Source organism: Ammodytes marinus, assembly GCF_949987685.1.
Source record: "Ammodytes marinus genome assembly, chromosome: 21".
NCBI classification, from domain to species: domain Eukaryota; kingdom Metazoa; phylum Chordata; class Actinopteri; order Uranoscopiformes; family Ammodytidae; genus Ammodytes; species Ammodytes marinus.
The window spans coordinates 25888346-25913608 of NC_137225.1; the positions used below are offsets into that span (position 1 = coordinate 25888346).

Below are 25263 nucleotides of genomic sequence, written 5' to 3' on the forward strand. Positions count from 1 at the left end.
TGCAGGCAGTGGTACAGTTACAATGAATGACCTTCAAGAGACTGTCTGGAGCAACATTCGTTGTTGACATGAGTGGGACAAATCTATTGTCCTGCAGGCTCCACCCCCAGTTCAGGGCATCCATACCATCTTCTGTTCCCATCCAGACCATGACCTGGTAGTACGCTCTACGATTCAGTTGGTGGCAGACGTTCAGGCGTTACAGTTGATGAAGCTGAGACAACCTTCTTGCTGAAAATGTTATATCGCATTGCTGCAAGGGAATCTGTGCACTTTCCACCAAAGAGGACAGCCATTACTTGGCACCCAAGGTCATCAATCACCTCTGTGGTCTGGTTTGGGACAATGAATGCATTGGCACAAGATCGAAGGACGGGATCCCCTTTTACAAGCTTCTGGAAAGCAGTCTTTTTGCAAACCCCGAAGATCCGAGAAGTTGTGTCACAGCCAGTGAGAGCATGGATGAACATCAACTGAGAACACACATCATGTCCAAGTACTTCTTTTAAATGGTTTACGGCATACACTTTAAAACTGCCATCAGCTTTTGACTTGTCTGATCTGAAATATACGCCCTTACTATCTCTCTGTGCATAGTGAAGTAGTAAGACAAGGAGATCTGTATCTTCTCCAATCAGCGTAGTGGTGTGAAGAAGAGATGATTCCACTGCGGCCCTTACGATGTCTACATCAGCATCTCCAATTGAATTGACCACAGTGCAACCCCTTTCTTTCAGTTCATCGCTTATCATTTGGATCAGCCTTTGTTTATTCAGATCTCTTGACATGAACTCCTCCTTCTTACCTGAGAACTCTGTCTCAGCAGTGAAGTTGACAATGGGATGAATATTGTTTCCTCTTCTTTGATGTGTGTTGTCTTTAATGGATGGCCCATCCCCATAGCCATCGAACACAATGGTTGTAGCTGAGCCATAATGTTGGATGGTGAAGTCTGCATATGACTGCACAATTTTACTATAGCTTTGTCCGTGCTTCCATGGTATTCGGTGAAGGAGTGAACCTCCATCAAGAACATAATGATCTGTTTCTGGTACAGAATCTAGGATTGCATCACTTGCATGATCACAGATTGCGTGCGCAAGTTGTGGTTTATCAGCCTTGCGGAAGATGTTTCCAGCTTCAAAGAGGGCAGGAGGGAAAGGACTGAGTTCGTAACGCATAACCTCCTCCAATGATAGCTCTCCAGTTTGGGAGACAATCAGGAAACGTTGAAAAAGAAGTGCAAAATCAATTGTTCGATCAGGAGCAACCTTGATAGACGATTTTTGTCCAAGGGTTATGGCTTTATCCTTTCTACTAAATGAGAACGTGAATGCAGGCTGTCCAATCATTTTGTGCATGATATTGCGTCCAACAGAGTCATAATCATGCACGTTCACTCCGTCCTCAGCAACAACACCTGTAACAACATTCCTTAAAGAAGAGTCTGGAGAGAAAGGTGACCATATAGCAAGTTTTGAAGTGATCTTCTCCAGGTCAGCAGCATCCCTTTTCATCCTTGCCTCTGTTGAGTCCTTGTGCTGTTCTGATGTTGTGTATGTCTGGTTTGTGAACTCCTGCATTGCGGTGTTGTACTGTGATGTTATGCACTTTGACATGGTCCAAAGGGCTCTCTGATTGTCAGTCATTCCACTTCCATGCGTCTTCAATGACCTCATCAATGTCGTCTCGATGACAAGATCTGAGCTGAAGCCTTCCACATCAACAACGTTAACAGGCAGGATATCCCCGGTTCATTTTAGCCGTAAAGCCACAGGGCTTTTCTGTGCGGCGGCTCACACTGGCGAGGTGTCACTGTGAATGACACCGTTACCCACCGTCACGGAGTTTCAACTGGCAACTCGCTATTTCGCTCACGCAAGGCTTTTGTGTTTCGATTTAACATCAGTCTTGGGCGAGTACTTTAACTTTATGCTGAATAAACCATTGCATTGCAATCGCTGAAAGCGAAAGTGTTTGGGTGGGGGCACAGAAGGGTTCGCTGCATTTACCACACAAGACACGGCGTGCGACACAATAATCAATTTATTACGATTATCTTGTTTTCATGATCGAGGGACGCCAAAATCGTAATCGAAATTGAATTTCAATTAATCGCCCAGCCCTCCCCTATACCATCAGGCAGTCATTTTGAAAATGACGCCTTTCTAGCAGTTATATTTACCTAGATTTGTCGCACTTTCTTAATGTATAGAGGTACCAGAATCAGTTGAAACATTCTTTTGTAACATTTTCCATTTGAGATATAGCCATTCTACGCTCCCGGCCGCCATTTTGGACACCATTATGAAAATGAAGCCTTTCTGGGAGGTATATTTTCCTAGATTGTTAGTATGGTCATAAGCATATTTGCAGGAATCAAGTGAAAAATCATTTGAATAATATTTTTCTATTGAGATATATAGCCATTTTAAGCTTGGCCAGCCACCATTTTGGACGCCATCTTGAAAATGAAGCCTTTCCGGAAGGTGTATTTTCCTAGATTTTTAGTATGTTTGTAAGCATGTCCAGAGGTACCAAAATCAGTTGAAAATTCCTTTGCAACATTTTTTCAATTTGAGATATAGCCATTTCAAGCTACCCGCCGCCATTTCGGCCGCCATCTTGGAAATGAGGGCTTTCTGGGGGGTAGATTTTGGTAGACTTTTAGTATGTTATTCAGCACACCAAATACTACTGGAATCCATTGAAAAACCTTTTGTATCAATTTTTTTGGGGTTAAGCCCTTTTTTTCCCTAGATTGACTCACCTAAGCCTTAAAGCGCTGGGGGAAACACTGATAAGAGTGTGGGACCAATATAATTTAAATATGGATCCTGTAACGGCTGGATCAGGAGGACACAGGCGCGGAGACAGTATCAGTTTAAAGAAGATTTATTTTGGAAGTAACCAGCAGGGTGTTAGGACCGTGATCCGGGGGGGGGGGGGAGCTGGCTGTCATGGGGCTCCAGGGAGAGAGCAACGGGGCAAGTCCAGGGAGCTGAGTGTGAGCAGGCTAGAGCAGGCAGACAGAGGGATCCGGGAGGAAGTGCTGGCGGGCGAGGGCTGGAGCTGGTGGCTGGAGTCAGGCCGGGAGAGCTGTGGCAGAAAAAACAGGAGTTAGCCAGGAAAAATGCACAAAGCGGAGCTGCAAACAGGTTAGCTTAGAGAGAGGACTGACTGTGTGGAAACAGAATCTACAATCTGGCAGTGTCTGGAAGGTAGGGCCGGGTATATGAAGAGCAGTTGATTGATGATTGATGGCAGCTGTGAATGCTGGTGATTGACTCCAGCACACCTGACTCCAACCCTGCAATTAGACCAGCACACAGACAAGGGTAAAAGGGAAAAAACAACACAAGGCCTAGAGGCCCAAGCAGGATCATGACAGATCCTTGACAAAAAATTCTATCACTCGCAGTGATGTAGATAGGTCTTCAATGTAGTGAGTCCCCAGGACCCACAGACGATGATTTGAGTTGTTCATAAACAGCAATAAATCATTAATTAATTACCGAATGTCTTCACAGGAAGAGGAGTGATGTTTCTGTGGAGGAGCAGCCGTCCTGCTGTGGTTTGTGTCAGGACGTCCTGAAGGATCCGGTCTCTACCAGCTGTGGACACTGGTTCTGCAGACGGTGCATCACCTCATACTGGGACCAGTCTGATCCATCAGGAGACTCCTCCTGTCCCCAGTGTGGACAAAGATCCAGACCAGGACTGCAGACAGCCAGTCAGACCATCAATCTACAAAGTAAGATTCCAGATCTGTCAGCTGTTGTCATCGTGTCACCATAGAGTCATGTGTACTGCTGTTCAGCCATGATTCAGTCAGAACCAAGACATCTGGGTCAGCCTGAGACACTAAGATCGTAACATGGTCTAATTTATTGTGCTGAAGCAAACTTCTTATGGATTCGTCTTGGTTTATTTGTTGTGTTGTACATAGACAATAATGATTTTCATAAAAATCACAACATCTCTTATATTAGTTTTACTGTCTGCCTTGAATATAATTAAATGATTTAAATTAAAACATTGTCTTTGTTTTGTCTCTTAGTGAGTGGTGGTCTGCAGGAGGTTCTAGATGAATTTAAGATCAGTCTGAAGAGGAGATGTGAACGTGTGACTGAAGGAACTGATCAAACAGGAAGAGGAACTCTCCTCAACAGGATCTACACTGAGCTCTACATCACAGAGGGACAGAGTGAAGAGGTTAATACCCAACATGAGGTCACGCAGCTTGAGACCGCTTCCAAGATGGTGACCTTCCATGACACTCCAATCAAGTGCCATGACATCTTTAAAGCCTTACCTGACCAACAGGGACACATCAGAGTCGTCCTTACCAACGGCGTCGCTGGAATTGGAAAAACCTTCTCAGTGCAGAAGTTCACTCTGGACTGGGCAGAGGGCAAGGAAAACCAAGATGTCAGTCTGCTGATTCTGCTTTCGTTCAGGGAGCTGAACTTGATCAGAGATGAGCAGTACAGTCTTCTCAATCTGCTCCATGTTTTCCATCCAACATTACAGAAGGTCACAGCAGAGAAGCTCGCTCTCTGTAAAGTTTTGTTCATCTTTGACGGCCTGGATGAAAGCAGACTTTCACTGGATTTCCACAACAATGAGGTTGTGTCTGATGTCACACAGAAGTCATCAGTCAACGTGCTGCTGACAAACCTCATCCAGGGGAATATGCTTCCCTCAGCTCTCATCTGGATAACTTCCCGACCTGCAGCAGCCAATCAGATCCCTCCTACATGTGTTGACAGGGTGACAGAAGTACGAGGCTTCACTGACCCACAGAAGGAGGAATACTTCAAGAGGAGAGTCAGTGATGAAGAGCTGTCCAGCAGCATCATCTCACACATCAAGACATCCAGGAGCCTCCACATCATGTGTCTAATCCCAGTCTTCTGCTGGATCACTGCTACAGTTCTGGAGCACAGGTTGACTACAGACCAGAGAGGAGAGCTGCCCAAGACCCTGACTGGCATGTACTCACACTTTGTACTTGTTCAGACAAAGAGGAAGAAGGAGAAGTATGAAGAGGGACATGAGACGAGTCCACAGGAGCTGACGGAGGCCGACAGGGAAGTTCTTCTGAAGCTGGGGAGGCTGGCGTTTGAACAGCTGCAGAAAGGAAACATGATGTTCTACCAAGAAGACCTGGAGCAGTGTGGTCTGGATGTCACAGAGGCATCGGTGTTCTCAGGAGTTTGTACCGAGATCTTCAAAAGAGAGAGTGTGATCTTCCAGAAAACAGTCTACAGCTTTGTTCATCTGAGCATTCAGGAGTTTCTGGCTGCAGTCTACATGCACCACTGTTACACCAACAATAACACAGAGGTACTGGAGGACTTCCTGGGAGAAGAGTATGTAAATTCATCCCTGGATGTCTTTCTGAGGAAAGCAATAGAGAAATCCCTTGAAAGCAGAAATGGCCACCTGGATCTGTTTGTCCGCTTCCTTCATGGCCTCTCTCAGGAGTCCAACCGGAGACTCTTAGGAGGCCTGCTGGGTCCAACAGACAACAGTCCAGAAATCATCCAGAAGGCCATCAACAACCTAAAGGAGATGAACAGTTATAAGATCTCTCCTGACAGAAGCATCAACATCTTCCATTGTCTGACCGAGATGAACGACCAATCAGTTCATCAGGAGATCCAAGAGTTCCTGAAGTCAGAGAGCAGATCAGAGAAGGAACTCTCTGAGATCCACTGCTCTGCTCTGGCCTACATGCTGCAGATGTCAGAGGAGGTTCTGGATGAGTTGGACCTGAAGAAGTACAAAACATCAGACCAGGGAAAACAGAGACTGATTCCAGCTGTGAGGAACTGCAGAAAGGCTGTGTAAGTCCAGGTGTGATTAACAATGTAAAAAAGTGTAGATACGTAGTTGAGTTCTTTAAATATACTCATTATAAAAGCTTTAATTCTTCTTTGTCTTAAAGAAGTGTTCAACGTGTTTATTACATTTATATGGCAGTTTTTTTTGTCACAGATTACGACTATGCTCCAGAATTTAAAAAAAAATATTTAATAATTTTCCGAATGAGAGGTCCTGGATAAATGCTTTTTCGTCATTTATTGATTATGTTCATGTGATAGACTTTATATTTCAAGTGAATATGTAACATTGCTGAAGAAGTCAAGATGGCCGTCTGCAAGATTATTGAAACAAAGATTAAATGTCTGTAGGTGAGAGAGAGTGGTGAGATTTATTGTTTCATGTCAAACATGCACATTATGCAACTGGATACTGGACTTTCTAACAAACCGCACACAATATGTAAGGGTGGGCAAGCACACATCCTCAATTCTGACCATCAACACCGGGGCTCCCCAGGGCTGTGTGCTCAGTCCAAGAGAAGATCATTGGGGCACCTACCTTTGATATCTGTCTGTCTGTCTGTCTGTCTGTCTGTTACTAACCCTTCCTACCAGACATCGCTACTGTGTTCACCTCCCGCTGCATGCGCCGAGTAAAAACATCCTTCAGGACAATCTACACCCAGCACACCACCTGTTTCAACCAATGCCCTCTGGCAGAAGATATAGGTCCATCAGGGCCAAAACTAGCAGGCTGGCCAACAGTCTATATCCCCAGGCAGTCAGGCTGCTAAATGGACAGTGTGCCCCCCCACTCCCCATTGTACACCCCTCTGTGACATAATTGCATCACATACACCTCCATAACTATGAACTGGACTTTGCATCGCTGCATAACACTCAACAACCCTACCACCATCAGATGTATATTTATTTATTTATTGCACCAATCACTTTATGGGTTATCGGGAGTCTATGGGGTATTTATGACATATGTGAGAAGTTACCATGTGTAAAGTACTGGGTGATTGATTGATTCATGGAGATCAGATTAATTATGTAAATGTGAACTAAAACTTTATGCCTGTTTGTGTTTGCTCATTTTGTAATAAATATGTCATTACAGACTATCTGACTGCGGACTCTCAGCGACTCACTGTGAAGTTGTGGCTTCAGCTCTGAAGTCCAACCTCTCCCATCTGAGAGAGCTGGACATGAGTTGGAACAACCTGCAGGATTCAGGAGTGAAGGCTCTCTGTGCCGGACTGGAGAGTCCAAACTGCAGACTGGAGACACTGAGGTCAGTTCACTGACTGTTGCTCATGTAGAGTTTTCTATTTGTTTAATCGGCTGAGGTTTAAAGTTTTGGTTCATAGATGTTCAGATTTGCCTGAGCACAAATTTCAAATTATAAAAAGGAAATGTTTTACTGGACAATGTTTTTTCAGCTTCCACAGACTCACATTGTGGTCCATCAGTCAGTGAAGATGATGTCAGTTCTGATGAGGCTGTAGAGTGTGTGAGGGATATGAACGAGGTGGTTCAAGATCTGTTGATAGCAGATAAACAGGCTGCAGAGAGTTTGAGCTTCTGTTTAAACAGAGAGAGAGAGACAGCAGGATTTCAGCAGTAAAACAGGCACTCCCACAGGCCACTTTGGCAGGTTGAATTTTATAGATTTATTTTTATTTATAGTCTTCTCCAAAGACGTTTGAAATAATAAACTAACTGCAATTTGAAACTAATACATTACAACAGGAGTATTCCCTGCACAGTGTTGACTCATTCGTGAAGCCAAATGCTTTGAGCACTAGTGACTGACAACACTGGAAACCATGGTAACAAGGAAAATTGAAGAAGGATTTTAGGAGTAAAGGGACTCTGTTGTAGTTACTACAAACACATGGCAGGAGAGACCATTTGTGTTTCAGTGCGAAACCGAAGGCGGAAGTGCGAACTAAACACGGCAGGTGTGAATACGCCCTTAAAGAAGCAAAATACAAATGAGTTGTTAGGGGGCCAAGCCCGAGAAGGGCATGGGACCGTGTTGCTCTCGGCATGGGACCGTGTTTTGCAGAGCAACGTGTTATGTATTGTGGCTATTAGATGTGATAAAACTGTTTTGTTCGTACATTTTATGTGTTAAACTGTTTTATTTTAAAATCCGGATTGAGTAAGGTTGGTTTCCGGGTGGGTTGAGAAAATGTGGGTTTATTGTGAAAAAACAAAGGAAGTGTTTGTTATTTTTTGTAAGTTAAGATAGTGACAGGGTGTATTCACGTAGGGGAACAGAGGGGGCGATAAAGGAAGATTTTCATGTGTTTCTCTTGGTAGGCTCCTCCCATGAGTTTTCTCTGGATAGGGACACCTCCCCTTTGATTAAAAAGAGGGGACCGAGGAGAGAGACGGGAGTTGGGTACTCAACTCGGTGACACACAGGCGGAATGCAATAAGCACATCTCTCTCTCTCTTTCTATCTAAACACAGATGACTTGGTAAAATTGTGAACTTTAGAGGGGGAAAGAAAGAATAGGAAATCTCATAGGATGGTGAATGGAATTAACGGAATATTAGTGGTCTAAAATGACTCTTTTTGTTGGGCAATATCTCTTAAGTCCTCATAATTTTTTAAGATTTCGGGGAATTTAGATCAGGGATAGGCGAAAGATTCAATCGGAGAGCATGCACATAGCTCTGATCATCTTAAGCTTTACAACAAATTTAGGAAATTGACCAAGTAAACATCTATAATGGGAAATAGAAAAAACTCCATTTGATGAGTATGTAGGTATATAAACTAATTTCTGTCTTTTCTGTCTTTCTGTTATATGATTTTGTAATATCATGTAATTTGAATAAAAACCAGTAAAATGTTCCGCACGTCTCTGTCACCATAGTTTATGTTGAGAATACCACGGACCTAGATTGGGTTTTTTTCCCAACAGAACGAGAGTCGCCCCTCTGAGGACACAGCGTAAGTTTGGTATAACCCGTGCACAGCCTACATTTGTTGACCACACTACAATACATAATCTCATAAACCAAATCTTTTAAAATAAAATAATAGGTTTTAATACCTTCCCAGGTTTAACGCGGGCATTTAAAACCTGAAAATAGTATATCTGTTCTATTTTTTAGGAAGGGTGGTTTACCAAAATAAATTGCATACAACTGAATATAATAACTTGTGAATGATATCTTCTGTCTGAGAGTAGTGAAAAAAATAAAAATAAACACATAAGTCTTCAAATGGGTATAAGTTTAGAGGATTTATTTTCTGATAACGAACATAAGGGGAAAAAAGAGGAAGATTATCTGAAACAAATATAAAGTGTGATAGTACATAAACTGGTTTCATTCTATAGATGAATAGGTTTTGATGAATTAAAACGCTGAATACCATGGTACTTATTGAAAATTTTCCTTTATTTAGAAGTATCTCAGGTAGTCTTGAGGGTGATTCTTGCGCTTTCAACCGCAGAGGCCGGGATTCGCATCTCATAGCAGGAACCGTGGTGAGAGGGGAGACATTTTTTATGAAGAGAGAATTTACAATTAGAGCATAGTGTTACAAGTTAGTTAATACGGGTTTACTAGGACATAACTAATAAACATTAAATACTAGCTTATCATTATAGATTAGACTTTTCCGGTCTAGATCGCTTCAAACGTGGATCCATAGCCATGCTGGGCATGGAACCCTATTGTTTTTGCAAGAGTTTTTATTATTTTTCCTTACGTAAAACTGGTGCTGCAGCCCAAACCGTAAATGGTTGGGACATGCCACATGCATGACTACATCCAGGTCCATGCCGGGTACGCAGACAAAAAAATTCAGACATGCCGGCCGGTGGCGCTACAACAAAGGAAAACGCGTATAACTCCCACACCGAACATCCGACAGTCAAAAACTTTATATCCACTGATTCACACAAGTCACCAAAACATACTCCTCCTACAGTTTTTGCCCGATTTGGACGAAACCAAAAGCATTATGCTCTACCGACTCCAAAAAAATTTGTTTTTCAAAAATGTTCCTGTTTTTGCCATTATCTAAGCGTTTTGGCGGGAAATTAAAAAAAGTGTCTTTACAGTGGAGAGGCTGACAATCTGCTTTTGCTCATAACTCCCCAACCAAACATCGCACATTTAAAAACTTGACATCCACTTGTTCGGTAAATTCAGCTGCAGCTTTCTACTTTAGACAGTTTTGCGAAATATATCAATAGGGGGCGCCAAAACCACAAAAAATGTATATCTTGGAACAACAGCAAAGAAAACGCGTTTCGGGCTATAACTTCCACACCGAACATCCCACAGTCAAAAACTTTATATCCACAGATTCACACAAGTCAGCTGCATCTTTTAGCATAGGTCACGCCCATTCGCGCCAGTATAGATTCTTCGCTATGTCGTAAAAACTGTGTCGATTGGGGGCGCCCTTTGCTCAGTTGGTAGGGCGTCCCCCCCAAGGGCCTCGGCCAGCAGCGAACCCGGGTTTGATTCCAGCCCGCGGTTGTTCTCTGCATGTCACTCCCCTCTCTGCCCCGTTTCAACTCTGTCTCTACACTATCAAATAAAGCATAAAAATTCCAAAAAAATATCTAAAAAAAACAACATACTCTTTCTACAGTTTTTGCATGATTTGGACAAAACCAAAAGCATTATGCTCTACCGACTCCCACGAGCAAAAGTTGTATAAAGAATTTTTCTACGACCATCGGAAGAACAAACCGTAGCGCTTAAATATTTGCGCATTAGCTACCTTGTACCAAACTGCTCCATAATCCAAAATGATTCATCCTATTAACACCAAACTTCAGACATGTGTTTGTCCTATGGTTCTCAGGTTGGTTCTACATTTTCGTTAATTTACTCCAAAAGGGGGCACCAAAAACACAAAAAGTATACATCTCCTTAGCCACTTGAGCATCTTTCTCTGTGATTTTTTTGCCTTTTGGTCTGTAACTCCCAAACCGAACATCCCACATTCAAAAACTTTACATCCTCGGATTCCGTGAAGCGAGGGGCCGGCGCCGCGGACGACAACGCCCGATCCCGAGTCGCGCAGGAGGCTTGGCCCCGTTCATAACTGCTTGCAGTTCTAGTTATTATTAATTTTTTATTTACATCATTTATTCTTTCTTCAGATTGTTGAGCTGCAGTTTGTCAGAGATCAGCTGTGCTTCTCTGGCCTCAATTCTGAAGTCCAACCCCTCCCATCTCAGAGAGCTGGATCTGAGTGACAACAAGCTTGAGGATTCAGGAGTGAAGCTGCTGTGTGGTTTTCTGGAGAGTCCACTCTGTAGACTGGAGACTCTGAGGTCAGTTCACTGTTACTATTGTAGATCTTATATATATTTAATTAATAATTAAACCCAATGTATAACTTTCATCCATACCATACATTTATACAATTATTTAATTAACAATTTAACCTCATTTTTCATTCATTCATTCATTTCCTTTATTTATTCTCGAAAGATCAATTGAGGAGAAAATATAGAACAAGCTGACAAAGGGACAAAAACTTTATGCTGTTGGTTGTTCCAGGAGTCGGGGGCACTGAAGCTAAAAGCTGTCTTTCCAAGCTCAGACCGGGCTTGAGGATGAACATTTATTGAGGATGACAATTTTTCATTTATGAACAAACTTAGCTTAGAACCATACATTTATGAATTTTCTTTGTTTATATTTTAATTTTCTTTTACAAAGTGTATTTCTTTATTCTGCAGTCACAAAAGAAAATGTTTAATTTCTGTCCGTCATGTTTGGTTAATTGGGATTTTTATACCGAAGATCATCCAACTAACATCTTAGTTTATATTGTAAACATTTACTAGTTGAAAGAGAATATATAACCTTGTTTTCACTTTTAGCACTCCCCTCCCCCTTCCCCTTCAGGCTGCACTTGAAAATAAGAATTTTGTTCTTAATTTGCTTGCCTGGGTAAATAAAGGTTAAATAAATAAAAAAAAAATAATAACTTAATTGGTTCCTATTAATTTCAGTTTGTTTTACCAAATATTATTAATTCATTGATATTGATCCGTCAGAACACAAGAACACACACACACATTGGATTATTAGTAATTGTTTATTTATATAATTTATTCTTTATTCAGATTGAGTTGCTACTGTTTGTCAGAGATCAGCTGTGCTTCTCTGGCCTCCGCTCTGAAGTCCAACCCCTCCCATCTCAGATACCTGGATCTGGGTTTCAACAAGCTGCAGGATTCAGGAGTGAAGCTGCTGTGTGGTTTTCTGGAGAGTCCACACTGTAGACTGGAGACTCTGGGGTCAGTTCACTGACTCTGTTACTATTGTAGATCTTTTATATTTATTTAACAATTTAATCTAATCACTTAACATCCATAAAGTTATACCTTTTCTTTGTTCATATTTTCATTTCTCTTGTACAAAGTTTAGTCTGCAGTCACAAAAGAAATTGTGGAACATGTCAAGTAAGTTTATGTTCATGATTTTTGGTAAATTGTCACATCTTAAAGTGATGATACAATGAATATTGTGAGAATTATTTATTTTGTTTGCATTATTTTCAATCTGTTTTAGAAAATAATATCTGTTCATCAGTGACGTGCGGTGAGGTCAGTGAGTGGGTAGGCACTGAGTTCTGAAAGCCAGATTTCTCTAAAGCTAGGCTATATATTGTTAAATCAAAAACATAAACAACAAACAGGCACGCACAGCCTCTCTCTCTCTCCCTCTCTCTCTCTCCCTCTCTCTCTCTCTCTCTCTCTATCTCTCCGTCACACACACACACACACCAATGGGCACACACACACACAGACGGGCGGACGTATATGAAATGACACGACGGTGACTGCGGATTCTGTTTGCCCGTAGACTACTGTAGTTCGGTCTAAGTGATTAAACATCAACTAAACCAGTGGTATTCACTCTTTTTTTCAGGAGAGCCACACTGACAGGACAAAGTCAACAGGAGAGCCATTTTTACCGCAAAGTATCAAAAGCTATAAATCCAGTCGTACATAAGCATGCCTGCCAATTAATATGTTATTTCTGAACCAGTGTTTCCCGCAGAATTTTGTGAGTCTGAGGGAACCCAGTCCTTAGGGGGTTCCGGGGGCATGCTCCCCCAGAAGAAAATTAGGTACCTTTTGACCCAGAATGCATCAATCTGGTGCATTTTTGGTGAAAAATTAAGAACTGTGTGACTGTGTACTATCTGGAATAATTTGGAGACACTGAGTCACATAACATGGAAGCTATTGAAGAATAAATGATTATCCTACTTTTTATTCTAATATTTGTAAAAAATAAAATTATGAATGACATATTATCAATCAAAATGGGTGTGTTCATATAATACCCCAATAAATTTTTTTTTACCTTTCAAAGGTAAATGCATCAATCTGGTGCACTATCAGAGGAAAGTTAAGAGGCTAATTCAACTGTGTCCTATGTGAGCTGTTTAGCAGCCTATTATTTTTCTGAAATAATTCAGAGACATTGGGAACCCTGCCTGATTAAAGTGAACATACAATATGCAGTTTAGCCAAAACAGTTAATTTTCCTCGTTTGTGGAGCTTTGTATCTGTCCACCTGGTGCCCAACTGGTTATGAATAGACATCTATCAATTTTCAGCACATGTTCATTGTTCAGTCAATTTCAGTCCTTATAACACCAGTTAAATAACCAGCATGAAATGTTGAAATTACATCCAAACTAGCGTTGTTGCGGTACCGTGCGTATGGTTACCAGGTTGTTGGTATCCTCCAATTTAAATGTCCAATTTAGCGTTATAAAACAAGATCTATTTTTTGCAAATGATTTAATATACTCCATATTTGTGAGCATGCTTGTGATAGACGGTATGCATAACATATTTTTATTGACCGTGAGTTATTCTTTTTTGCACACAGTAGCCCAATCCATCCAAGAGCACATTCTCCCTTGTAATGCATGAAAACCGCAAATCTGGCAACCCCGCTGTCAGTCAGCGTAGGGCTGAGCAAGTTTAAATATATTTTCTAGTCTGTATTTCCACTTTGTAATGCCGTTGTTGACTTATTATTTTATTAATTATTTGTAAGAGAGCAGCCACGTTAGTTTAACAGGTTTAATGTTATAGATCAGGGGTGTCAAACTCTGGCCTGCGGGCCAAATCCGTCCCGTTTCAATATTTAATCTGGCCCGCGAACCAATTTGGCAATTCCATTAAATTCGGCCCGCAATTTTTTTTTTTTTTTTTTAAATTAATATTATTATTTTTTTTTCTCATGCAGAGCCTGTGCCATATCCGCACGTCCCAACCGTTAGGACACTCGCATAGTTTACCACTAGGAATGTCTGCTGAAAGTTCCACAGCTCAGGATTTTAAGCCATGAATTGATGAACTTGCATTGAAGAAAAGATGTCAGTTTTCTAATGGCTGTAAATAGGCCAATCTATATGGCTAAATAGCATGCTAATATTGATGATTTATTGTGTCAAGTGTCTAAGGATGAATGCTAACATTATCTGGTTTCTAACTTTTGCCTCAAGTTACAATATAGCTCACTAGCTAACGTTAGCTAGCCGCTGATAGCCCACCCCTTTAGTTTCCAATGGTGGCTTTGCATTTCATTACCAATGTAAAGTGTCATAAATAGTTAACACTGATGCTGGGTAATGATTCCTATAAAAAATAAAATAAAAAAACGTGATATGTTTTGAATGTGTAGAAAGTTTTGAAAAATCCAGGAGAATAAATATTGTGGCTCAATCCAGAATGCCTGAGAGCCTTACTGCATTATAGTCCTTTATAATTGTTTCACCGGGAACCTGAATGTTGTCTTTTCCTTTACAAACATTTCTGGGGGAGCACCCCCATCAGGGATGGAAATTAACTTTTTTGCCTACCAGCCACTGTGGCAGGTAGATTTAAAAATCTACCAGCCACTCATCTTTTTTACCAGCCACTTTTTATACGCAATATCTTTTTTAATATATGCGTTAATGTTAAACAATACAATAGTAAGAATAGCTAATGAAAGTGTTTTTCATACAAATGTTTTCCATCAGAAGTCATTTGTACTGTAAGTAGGTGCTACCAAGGAACTGAGTTGCAAATTAAATGGTACACTCTTACTATATATGATACACAATACACGCCATCTTTATTTCAAAACATTGTATAATTGAACTCCATATATACTCTGGGTTCAATGCAACTTTTTTTCCCAACTGGCCCGCTTGGCCAATAGATCCGAGTTTTACTGGCCCCTTGTATATTTTCACTGGCCCTGCAGACACCTTTTTTTCATCATTTAGTCAATAATTATAATACAGTATTGAAGTTACCTTTTAGATTTCTTTTTTCTTTTTAGTTAATGATATGAAATGTTGATATTGTTTATCACTTTCTCCATATGCATTAGGGATGTGAATGTGTCGACACATTGACCGGTTTTCCACTTGCGCTCAAGTCGAATTTAAAAATAGAAATCTGAAAATCAGGGAGTTATGCCGTTTTATTAATGGGAGATGTCACCGTGTCACGTCTGGTCGTGAGCGCGCTGCAGGAGCGTCACTTCTGCAAGGTGCGTGCATGAAGTAATCAGCTACACATAAGAGTCCGGTGTGGGACCATTTTTTCACTGTTGATAAAAAACAGTGCAGTGCAAAAGATGCAGCATAATGTTAAACGCTCGTCTGAGTCTATGACGTTAAATCATCTAGAAACACACGATGCCTTCGTCCGAGCAAAGCAGCGTTTCACCGTGAGATCACTAGTGAGTGCGCGAGCCACCGCACGGGGAAGAACTCTGTGGTTTGAGGCTCAAATAATAACCGGGGATATTCTCCCCGTTAGCGATACCGATGGGAAAGGCTTCCCTGTTTGTATGCGATCTGATTGTATGTCTCGAGCCTTAAATACAAAGCCATGTCGGCAAACTGACTGCGCGACTCAAGGGACTGTATGTGAGCCGAATCCCTCCGTTAGTTTCTGTTTCAGCCGACACAATTAAAATCACCTCTAAGCACGGACAGCGTTTAAATAAAGCATCATTTGTATTACCATTAGGGCTTTGATGCAAATACTGTAACAACGGCGGCAGCTCTGCTGCTTAAAGGAAAAGCGCAGTTTTCACTTTATTTTCAGCACCTCAACCTCTGCTGTGGGAAGAAAAAAAGGGGGCAAAGTAAGTCGATTGATTTGTCGACTTATGCCTCCACACGTTAACTCGCAGATAGTATTTCCTAGCGGAGCGGATCGCGCCGTAGTTCAGTTCGACTAGAAAGGCAAAAAGAAACTGTTGAACTGTGTAGCGCCCTGTCATCATGTTCATGACAAATGTATTAAATATGCAAATTAGATCGGACCTGACTGGAAAGTATTACCCGACACAGTGGCGGGTGAAGTGACACAATTTACACGCCAGCACGCAAATCTAACCGCATTTGGCGTGTGGCGGGTGTTAATTTCCATCCCTGACCCCCATACACCCCACCTATGATTTGTCCCCCAAAATATGTAAACAAAACCTAGCCTATACATCAGGTCGGCAATCAGGCCACGCCCCCTTTGGGGGGAAAACATTGAACAGCGCTCCATCCACTTTGTATTGAAGGAGACCTGTCTTCTGCAAACAAACTTAATTAAAATGTAATCAAACATCCATTTAAGAAAAAAACGTTACTTTCTTGAAAGCCACGACTCTTGTCTGTCCATACCAGCTGTTTTTGTGAAAAATTATTGAGTAATTTTCAATATTGAGGTGTTTTTTCCCGTCCGTGAGGGTTAGCCTATGGTTAGCCTACAGCAGAAGGCTAACATTAGCCTAGCATTCAGCATACATTAGTTAAGAGTTTTGTCTCGATATTGAAAATTACTCAATACTTTTTCACCAAAACAGCCCGTATAGACAGACAAGAGCCGTGGCTTTAAAGAAAGTAACGTGTATTTGTGAAAGGCATGTCGTATTATGTTTTTATTAAGTTTGTTTGCCGAATACGGGTGTCATTCAATACAAAGTGAATGGAGCGCTGTGTATTGTTTTCCCCCCAAAGGGGGCGTGGTCACGAGAGTTCCGTCCAGATGACGTATTGCCGACCTGATGTATGTACACAGGTTATATACCTGGATATGTTGTTTGATTTTTGGATTAAAAAGAAGGCATGTCAGTAAGCGACATGTCTGGCCCTTCGTGTGATTATCAGGTCGTAATTTGGCCCTTTGTGAAAATGAGTTTGACACCCCTGTTATAGATCTACTGGTTTTTAATGGTTTTATGAAATATCTGTATTAACTGCATGATCATATCACAGTATTTTTTTACTGCCATGCGAGCCGCAAAAAAAGCTTGGCCGCACAATGAGTAACACTGAACTAAACGGACTCGTCCCTCACACCAAGGGCCGAAAAAACGTTGGGGAACGTTGTCAAACCTTCGCCGATTCAAACCACTACTTTTGTTCAGCTTCAAAATAAAAGACAGCACTCACTGTTCTGTAGGACTACAGCATAACTGATGGCAACTCCATAAACTATATCTTAATAGATAAAGTGTTAAGATTAACGATACTGGACCCAAGAGCAGACAGAGATAGGTGTTGGATTTGATGAAAAAAGTTTTATTGTTGGGATAGGAATGAGGTGGGGGAGAAGCTGGTAGTGGATGAGGAAGCTGGGGAATAGCGAGGCAGGTAGGCAGGCTGGAGGTAGTGGTCCGGAGTACTGCAGGCAGAAGAAACATGATGTTAGAATGCGGACAAAAAACACGAGAGCAACAAGTGAAGCAACACAGAGTGCGAAGTACGATCTGGCGACGACAGCAGGGAAGCCAGAGGTGTATGTAGGTGGGTTGATTGCTAATGCAGACCAGGTGAGCGGAGACAGACAGGGGGAGTGGCAGGCACAGGAGGAGGAACACACAGCAGCCAGCTGTGATCACAACATAAAGTACCAGGAGCATATGTCCCATGGACCTGTCCAGCATCAGAATGAAACCATCTCTTTATCCACAATTATTGCAGTAGCGTACTGTAGCGTCCAGCTTGACAAATCAGCTACGTCAACAACAATGAAAACACAACTGCTCAATTGAATATAAAATGCATCATGGCTTGCACTCGGCATCAATTCATCCAAACGCAAAAGAGTTTCTGACTGACCAATCTGACTCCCTGGCTGTAGAAAGAAGTAAACCGATAGTAATCCAGTCTGACTGACAGCACAGCTAGCTAGCATCCTTCCGTTCATGTAGGCTAACTGTCTGTTTGAAATGCTCAAACAGTGTTTGTCCCTGTTGCTGCTGTACACCGTCCAAGGCTGGCGCAGGCCTTTCTCTTGCTATTCATTCTGTTCCCTTTTCAATTATAATCCAACTTGTTAAAATTCCTCCAGTCTGAAATATCTGCGGCCACGGACGGCAGCTGCAATGTTGACTTTGAAATCCGCGGGGTAACATGAATGAGCGTAGCCAGCGTAATGACGTAGGCCTAAGCTGCGTAAATGTCCAGTTATATCTCGATTTTAATTGGTCCATGTTTGATATGTAACGTAGAGGCTTCTAGCATACCATATTACGTCAAAATAAGCACAAATAATCCTGCTTATTTGCATACATGTTAAAGAATACAAAATCAAGTGCGCATGCACGAAAATATTTTTTTGCTTGCCGTCCACAATTAATAGGCAGCAAAGGCACTGCTTATTTTGACGTAATTTACCAACTGCCACCTTTCTCATCAAAACGTCTACACTTTTTTAAAGTAATCGCGGATTACATTTAAAAATCTGAAGAATTAATAGTATTAATACAAATAGAAGTTTATTAAATAAAATAATTGTATTTATTTTTAATTTTTTTGCTGGATATGTCTGGGTAGGCAGTGCCTACCCTGCCTACCCAGACCGCACGTCACTGCTGTTCATTTATATTGATCCCTCTGAACACACACACACAGACACACACACAGGCGTACAAAACAATTCACTTTCTCACCTTCAGGGTGAATTAGATTGTGTCAAGTGTGTAAGGGTGAATGCTAACATTATCTAGTTTTCTAACTTTTGCCTAAAGTTACAGTTTAGCTAACACGCTAACAGCTACGTATTTAGCTAACACGCTAATGTTAGCTGGCTGCTGATAGCCCACCCTGTTCATTTAAAATGTAAAGTGTCATAATAGTTAACACTGCTGCTGCGTCATGAGTAATGAGTCCTAAAAAAACAACAATTTTGAACAATACAGTAGAGTCAATATTTGAAAGCAATACAGAATGCCTGAGAGCCTTACTGCTTAATATTCCATTATATTTGTGTCACTGGGAGCCTGTTGTCTTTTCCTTAACAGAAATTAAGACGTAAAATAATAAATTAGTGCATAAAAATTCACCAGAATGCACAAAATGGTATGTTTGAAGTACAATACTTTTCCCCCAGACCCCCGCTCATAATGTGTCCCCCACCAAAGCACACACACACACACACACACACACACACACACACACACACACACACACACAAATATATATACGAAGACAAATATCAAAGCATATTATGTTGTTATGAATATATGGATGGCTGTGACATTATGATCAGCCACAACAACACAATGACCTGAACACATCTGATTGGATTAGTCATGTTTTATTTCCATCATTTATTCTTTATTCAGATTGAGGCGCTGCAGTTTGTCAGAGATCAGCTGTGCTTCTCTGGCCTCAGCGCTGAAGTCCAACCCCTCCCATCTCAGAGAGCTGAATCTGTGTGAAAACAACCTGCAGGATTCAGCAGTGAAGCCTCTGTCTGATCTTAAGGAGAGTCCACACTACAGACTGGAGACTCTGAGGTCAGTAGAGGGTTGGAGTCAGTCCATGATGGTTTCAGCTGAATGTCACTAAACACAGTTAATATCAAAGCAAAGATCCAGTATTTCCAGGTAAACCTTAAACCTGACCTGGCGGACGGAGTGCACAGGTGGAGACGGAAGGGTTCGCTGCATTAACCCTTTAGGCGCCGGGTTTTTATTTTTTATTTTTTAATACTAGATTTTGACACCGAAATTTCAGAAGGCTCTGGATTGAAAGTGGTTTGAGATAGAGACAAAGTGTAAATGAGACAAATATTGATAATAATAATAATAATAATAATAATAATAATAAAAATGATAATAATAATAATAATAATAATAATAATAATAATAATAATAATAATAACCTGTGGCTCAGGTGGTTAAGCGGGTTGGCCAACAATCCAAGGGTTGGCGGTTCGATCCCCGCCCGGCCACATGTGTCATGGTTGTTGTGTCCTTGGGCAAGACACTTCACCCACCTTGCCTTGTGTGAATGTGTATGATTGCTGTATGTTTGAGGTGGTGGTCGGAGGGGCCGTTGGCGCTGAATGGCAGCCACGCTTCCGTCAGTCTGCCCCAGGGCAGCTGTGGCTACTATGGTAGTTTACCACCACCGGTATGACTGTGTGTGAACGAATTGAACCAGGAACAGCTGTTTGATTCAGTACAGCGTCATGTCGCAATTTTGCGACTTTGGCGCCTAAAGGGTTAACCAAACAAAACAAGTGTGCAGCACAATGATCGTTTCATTATGATTATGTTGTTTTCATGATCGAGGGAGGCCAAAATAGAAATCAAAATACAATTATTCACCCTAATAAAAAAGGCCTGAGGATCCAGACTCATATTCCTTCTTCCTGGGGATGATGGAAAATGTGTTGGGGGCGATGAGAGATGGACCTAGACACATCTGATTGTATTATTAATGATTTTTTCTTTACATCATTTCTTCTGTATTCAGATTGACGGACTACAGTTTGTCAGATACCAGCTGTGCTTCTCTGGCCTCAACTCTGAAGTCCAACCCCTTCCATCTCAGAAAGCTGAAACTGAGTGACAAGAAGCTGCGGGATTCAGCAGTGAAGCAGCTGTGTGGTTTTCTGGAGAGTCCGTACTGTAGACTGGAGACTCTGGGGTCAGAAACCATATTTTACCTTATATGCAGAGATTAATACTAAACTGCAGAAAGGTTGATATTTATGAGGTCAATTCAGACAATAAACAGTAAAGCTCATGTTTAAATAGTTGGCAGTCAGTTATGTATGGTATTGTAGATGTTATTTGACATGGACGTGACAATTTCATTGGACGAAACAGATGCATTGTTTTAAGTGTATTAGCATAAATGCTAGTATTCAACAATTGTCCACAGGAGGCTTTTTAAAAAACAACAAAAAACAATCAAAGACAGAAATAAGATAAAATATTAAATAGGGAAAAACTGATATTAAAAAAATAAAAATGCAATATACAGTGGTTAAAAGTATCACCTACTTTCAGACTGGTTATTTTGGGGTGCTTATGCTTGCTGGAGTTGGTTAGTTTGTTTATATGTTGCCACAGTTTTGAACTATTACCATTGGCCTCTTCAATGAGTTTAGAGATGTAATTGGTCTTGGCCTTTTGTAATTCAGACACTACTTTGTTCCTCAAGCCTGTAAAAATAAGGTGGTCAGTATTGTTTTTTGTTATTAAAGACCTTTAAGATCTCGCTTTCTATGAACCCATGGAAGAGATCATTTCTTGGGCCTGCTTTTCCAGGTTTTTGTGTATTTATCAATTAAATCACGTTAAATCGGGTTGAGACATATAATAATAAAGCTTTATTGCAGACACAGGTCCATACAACACATCATACAGTATAAAAAGGAGAAACAAAAATACATAGAAATTAATAAATTACATATTGGCCTATAGGATATAGGGGAGAACGGGGTAATTTGTCACATGGGTTGGATGTCACATTCGTTATATCTCGCCACCAGAGCGCGCTAGCTCTGAAATGTTGATATAAAAAAGGTCCAGAATTGGGATCAGAGGTCACATACATAGACTTCCTTGCAGTTAGACTGCTGCATTTCAGGTGAGAGGATGTTTTGTGTTTTTCATGTCAAATTCCAAATATTTTGCTTCTCAGTATTTTTCTTCTAGGCTTTTACACGATGGGTTTATAACAAAACACTTGTTACCCTCAGAAAGTGTGAAGGGTAAACTATAGTTTAGATTGTGGTTAGCAAGCTAATTAGTTGTCAGATGGTTGTTGGCCTTGATGCTAGCAAGAAATTCAAGTTGGGGTTGGTCGTCAAATTTTTTGGGGGGTTGGTTGTCACATGTTATCTCAAGGCTGCAGCCAGAAAAGGAACCCAATAACGAAAGAAATTGTCAAGCTGTATCCTCACTGACACCCCAGAGAAGGAAATAATAGAGCAGGAAAAGGCAGCTAGCAAGCAAAAGAAAAAAGGGCAACAAAATCAAAACAACCCAGTGCATCCCAAACTAGACCAGCTGCCAAGGCTACAGAACGTTATGTAGGCCTATTTGTCAACTTGACAATGCAATTAAACATTCAAATTTGGTCCTGCCTCCTTGCCTTCTTTTTAAGATTTTTCCCATTAAGATAACATTGTGACAAACAACCCCATAGTGTGTGACAACCGACCCCTTGATGGGGTTGGTTGTCACAATGTGTCAGAGTGTCTTTGATGGTAAATTACTTCTTCATTACAATAAGTTGGAAAAAAAGAGAGACACACATTTTTAGCCAACACCTTAAGCTTCAATTTAATGTAGGAATGGCTATTGACAGATGTTTTGGTGATGAGCAATTCTCACTAGAGTAAAAAGTGTGCCTACTTACCCCGTTCTCCCCTACAGGTTATTTGAACCAATGCCGTCTTAACCTAGAAGTGTATCTATAGCAGCTTTTCAGAGGGCTGACTAGGGCTTCAATTACGTGGTTCTCTGACTTGTCCAGACGACACATAAAACTAAACATCAGTTGTCTTAAGAGTGCCTCACAGGTTGGCATTCTAGTGGACACAAACAAATATCTGGTACTATGCCACCTAGGGACACGAAGCAGCAACCTCATAGCATCATTGTAAGATACCTTGAGCATACTCTTTTTCTTATATTTAGACCACAATTGGGCAGCTAACAGTGGTGTGATGTAGGTTCTAAACAGAGAGCATTTCACATAGTCAGAACACATAGAAAACGTACTTATAGCTGTTACGGTGACGACAGGCAGGCAGGCAAGCAGGACCCAAATGCAAGACGTTTCAAGAAAATGTTCATTTATTTAGCTCCAAAAATGCAACAAAAAAGGCAAAAAGTTCAGGAGTTCAGGAAACACAGAACATACACAGGACAAGAACTCACCAACAGGGACAATGCAAAGACACGGAACAATGACACACAGGGAGTTAAATACACACACACAAGACAGGGCAGACAACGAGGAACAGGTGGGACACATTAGGGGAGGGAGCAGTAATCAAACAGGAGGGAAACTTGACAGGACATGGGGAGGAACAAGACAGACATACCAAAATAAAACAGGAAACACGGGGAACTGGCAAGCGAGTCCGCTCTCATTGTGTTTTAATTTTTCTTAATAAACCGGAGTGCATACTTAACTCTAGCATTTGTAAGTTTTTTCATATCTAGTAATACCCCATGTCTAGGCCTACCTGCCTCTGACCAGAGTCTAAAGGCCTCTCTTACCTCAGCGTGCTGCTCAGCTACAAACTCATTCCACCCAGGTCTGATGTTGCGTACCTTACATTTACTTTTATTAAAAGGTTCACTGGAGGCATTGAGACATTTCACAATTGTATCATACATGGCACAGAGTTTTTCAGCATGCTGTACGTCCTTACAATTCATATCAGAGCACATTAGGGCCTCATGAGGCAGAGCAATATTATTGAACAGCCTGTCAATACGCAGTGAGTATCCAGCCACATCCTCTCTGCTCAGCTTCAAACAGTCCAGTTTACTTGAGGAAGCAGCATTATTATTTCTGGACAGCAGGGGAACATTCTCAACATTTAGCAGTGCAGCAATATGTGATCAGAGGTGGCAAGTTCATAACAAACCTCCACATTTACCAGTGAGGCATGAGCATCAGCTGTGGTCACTATGATCTAACCAAGATGTTGTGTGCCATGCTTCACTAACATAGGTAAAACTTGTGTCAGGCAACAGAGTTTCAACTGTGCTTTTGCTGATAAAATGCCCAGTGTATCAGCAGTTGTAGGCCTATGGAGATGGTTGTCCTTTGCGACCAGAGTCTCCGGTGCCTTTGCTCTTTCTGCACAGTTTCAAAATACCATACAGAAGCTTGTTTAGAGGCAAGATAATCTTATAAAGTAGGTAGAAAAGATTCAAAACAGCGATGTTACAAGATCTTTGCACCTGAGTGGAGCCTGTTAAACCACTCAGAGCAGCTGCTGCCATCATTATTGTTATTGCTCTGAGGCCTGATTTGCCTCGGCAATGTTGACCTGAATTCTGGAAAAAAGTTTTGTATGTCACACTGATGCAACTCAGCTGTTTGAGTTAGTGAGTCTCATTGAGATCAGAATCTCTGCTAAAGGAGAATTGAGAACAAATAACAAACCTACAACATCGCGCACACACATACACACACGCACTCTGATTTAAAATTGTCACTATTATCATTAGAAATATAAGCAGCTAGAAATGTTAATTGTCTCTCACTTGAACTTGTTTTGTAGTTAATCCAATTAGAACAGTGCATAGCAGCAGAAACCATCTTCCCCAGTTCAGAGTTGAAACTTTTAAAGGTCACATATTATGCTAAATGCACTTTTTAAATGTGTTCTAACATATCCATGGGTCCACGGTGTGCCTAGAGACTGCCAACATATAAAAAAAAATAACAATCTCTCCTTTTCTCACTCTCCCCCTTTCTGAAACCCCCACCCCTCCCCCCCCCCAATATACTCCAGTCAGAATTTTCCCCTTTTCTGACCTCACAAACTGGAAAGCCAGAAGCTTCCACTGTGCAGCCCACACCCCTATTTCTTATTGGTCCACGGCCCTGACAGACAGAGGGCGAGGCGTATCTGGCTTCGCTTCCGGAGGGCGGGAGGAGCTCAAAGATTGTATATTTACGAGGGGAGCTGCAGCTCTTTTTAAAAAAATAGGCCATTGTGAGATTAGCTGAACATCAGCATAGTACAATAAATTATCTGAAAGTTTTTTTCAGCAAACAATTAAAGAAAAACGTATTAGGGACCACTAAGACCATATAATATGGTGTATAATAGTACCGAAAAGTGTATAATATGGGAGCTTTAAAGACAACCTTTCCTGTGATCAGGGGCCAATCCGAATTGTCCAATCTCCTAACCTATAAGCCTCCTTTCCTATACCTTGACCCCTAAACGTCACCGGGGTTAAGAAGAGATGAAAGGTGCTTCCTATCGAACATCGGAAAAGACAGCACTGTTTCAAAAGAATTCGACTCCACTTTTCCTAACCGACGTCATTGCGCGACGGCGAGTATTGCTGACGTGAGTCACTAGCGTGAAACTACACTATAGCCTATTCTCCGAAAATTGACCACAACAAGCGC

At 41.3% G+C, this 25263-nt stretch overlaps 1 protein-coding gene across 13 annotated transcripts in view; it reads left to right on the top strand.

Annotated features, from left to right (window-relative positions):
* The window catches only part of LOC307267615 (uncharacterized protein), a 275732-nt gene that overhangs the window by 242322 nt on the left and 8147 nt on the right, over positions 1-25263 (top strand). For 12 of the 13 annotated variants that reach the window (XM_080049981.1, XM_080049979.1, XM_080049976.1 and 9 more), the window contains 7 exons: positions 3531-3754; positions 4061-5852; positions 6958-7131; positions 10982-11155; positions 11957-12130; positions 19482-19655; positions 20620-20793. In XM_080049981.1, the coding sequence (XP_079906107.1) occupies positions 3531-3754; positions 4061-5852; positions 6958-7131; positions 10982-11155; positions 11957-12130; positions 19482-19655; positions 20620-20793 (2886 nt within the window). The remainder of the gene's footprint in view (positions 1-3530; positions 3755-4060; positions 5853-6957; positions 7132-10981; positions 11156-11956; positions 12131-19481; positions 19656-20619; positions 20794-25263) is intronic. The other variant, XM_080049974.1, reaches the window with a different exon arrangement.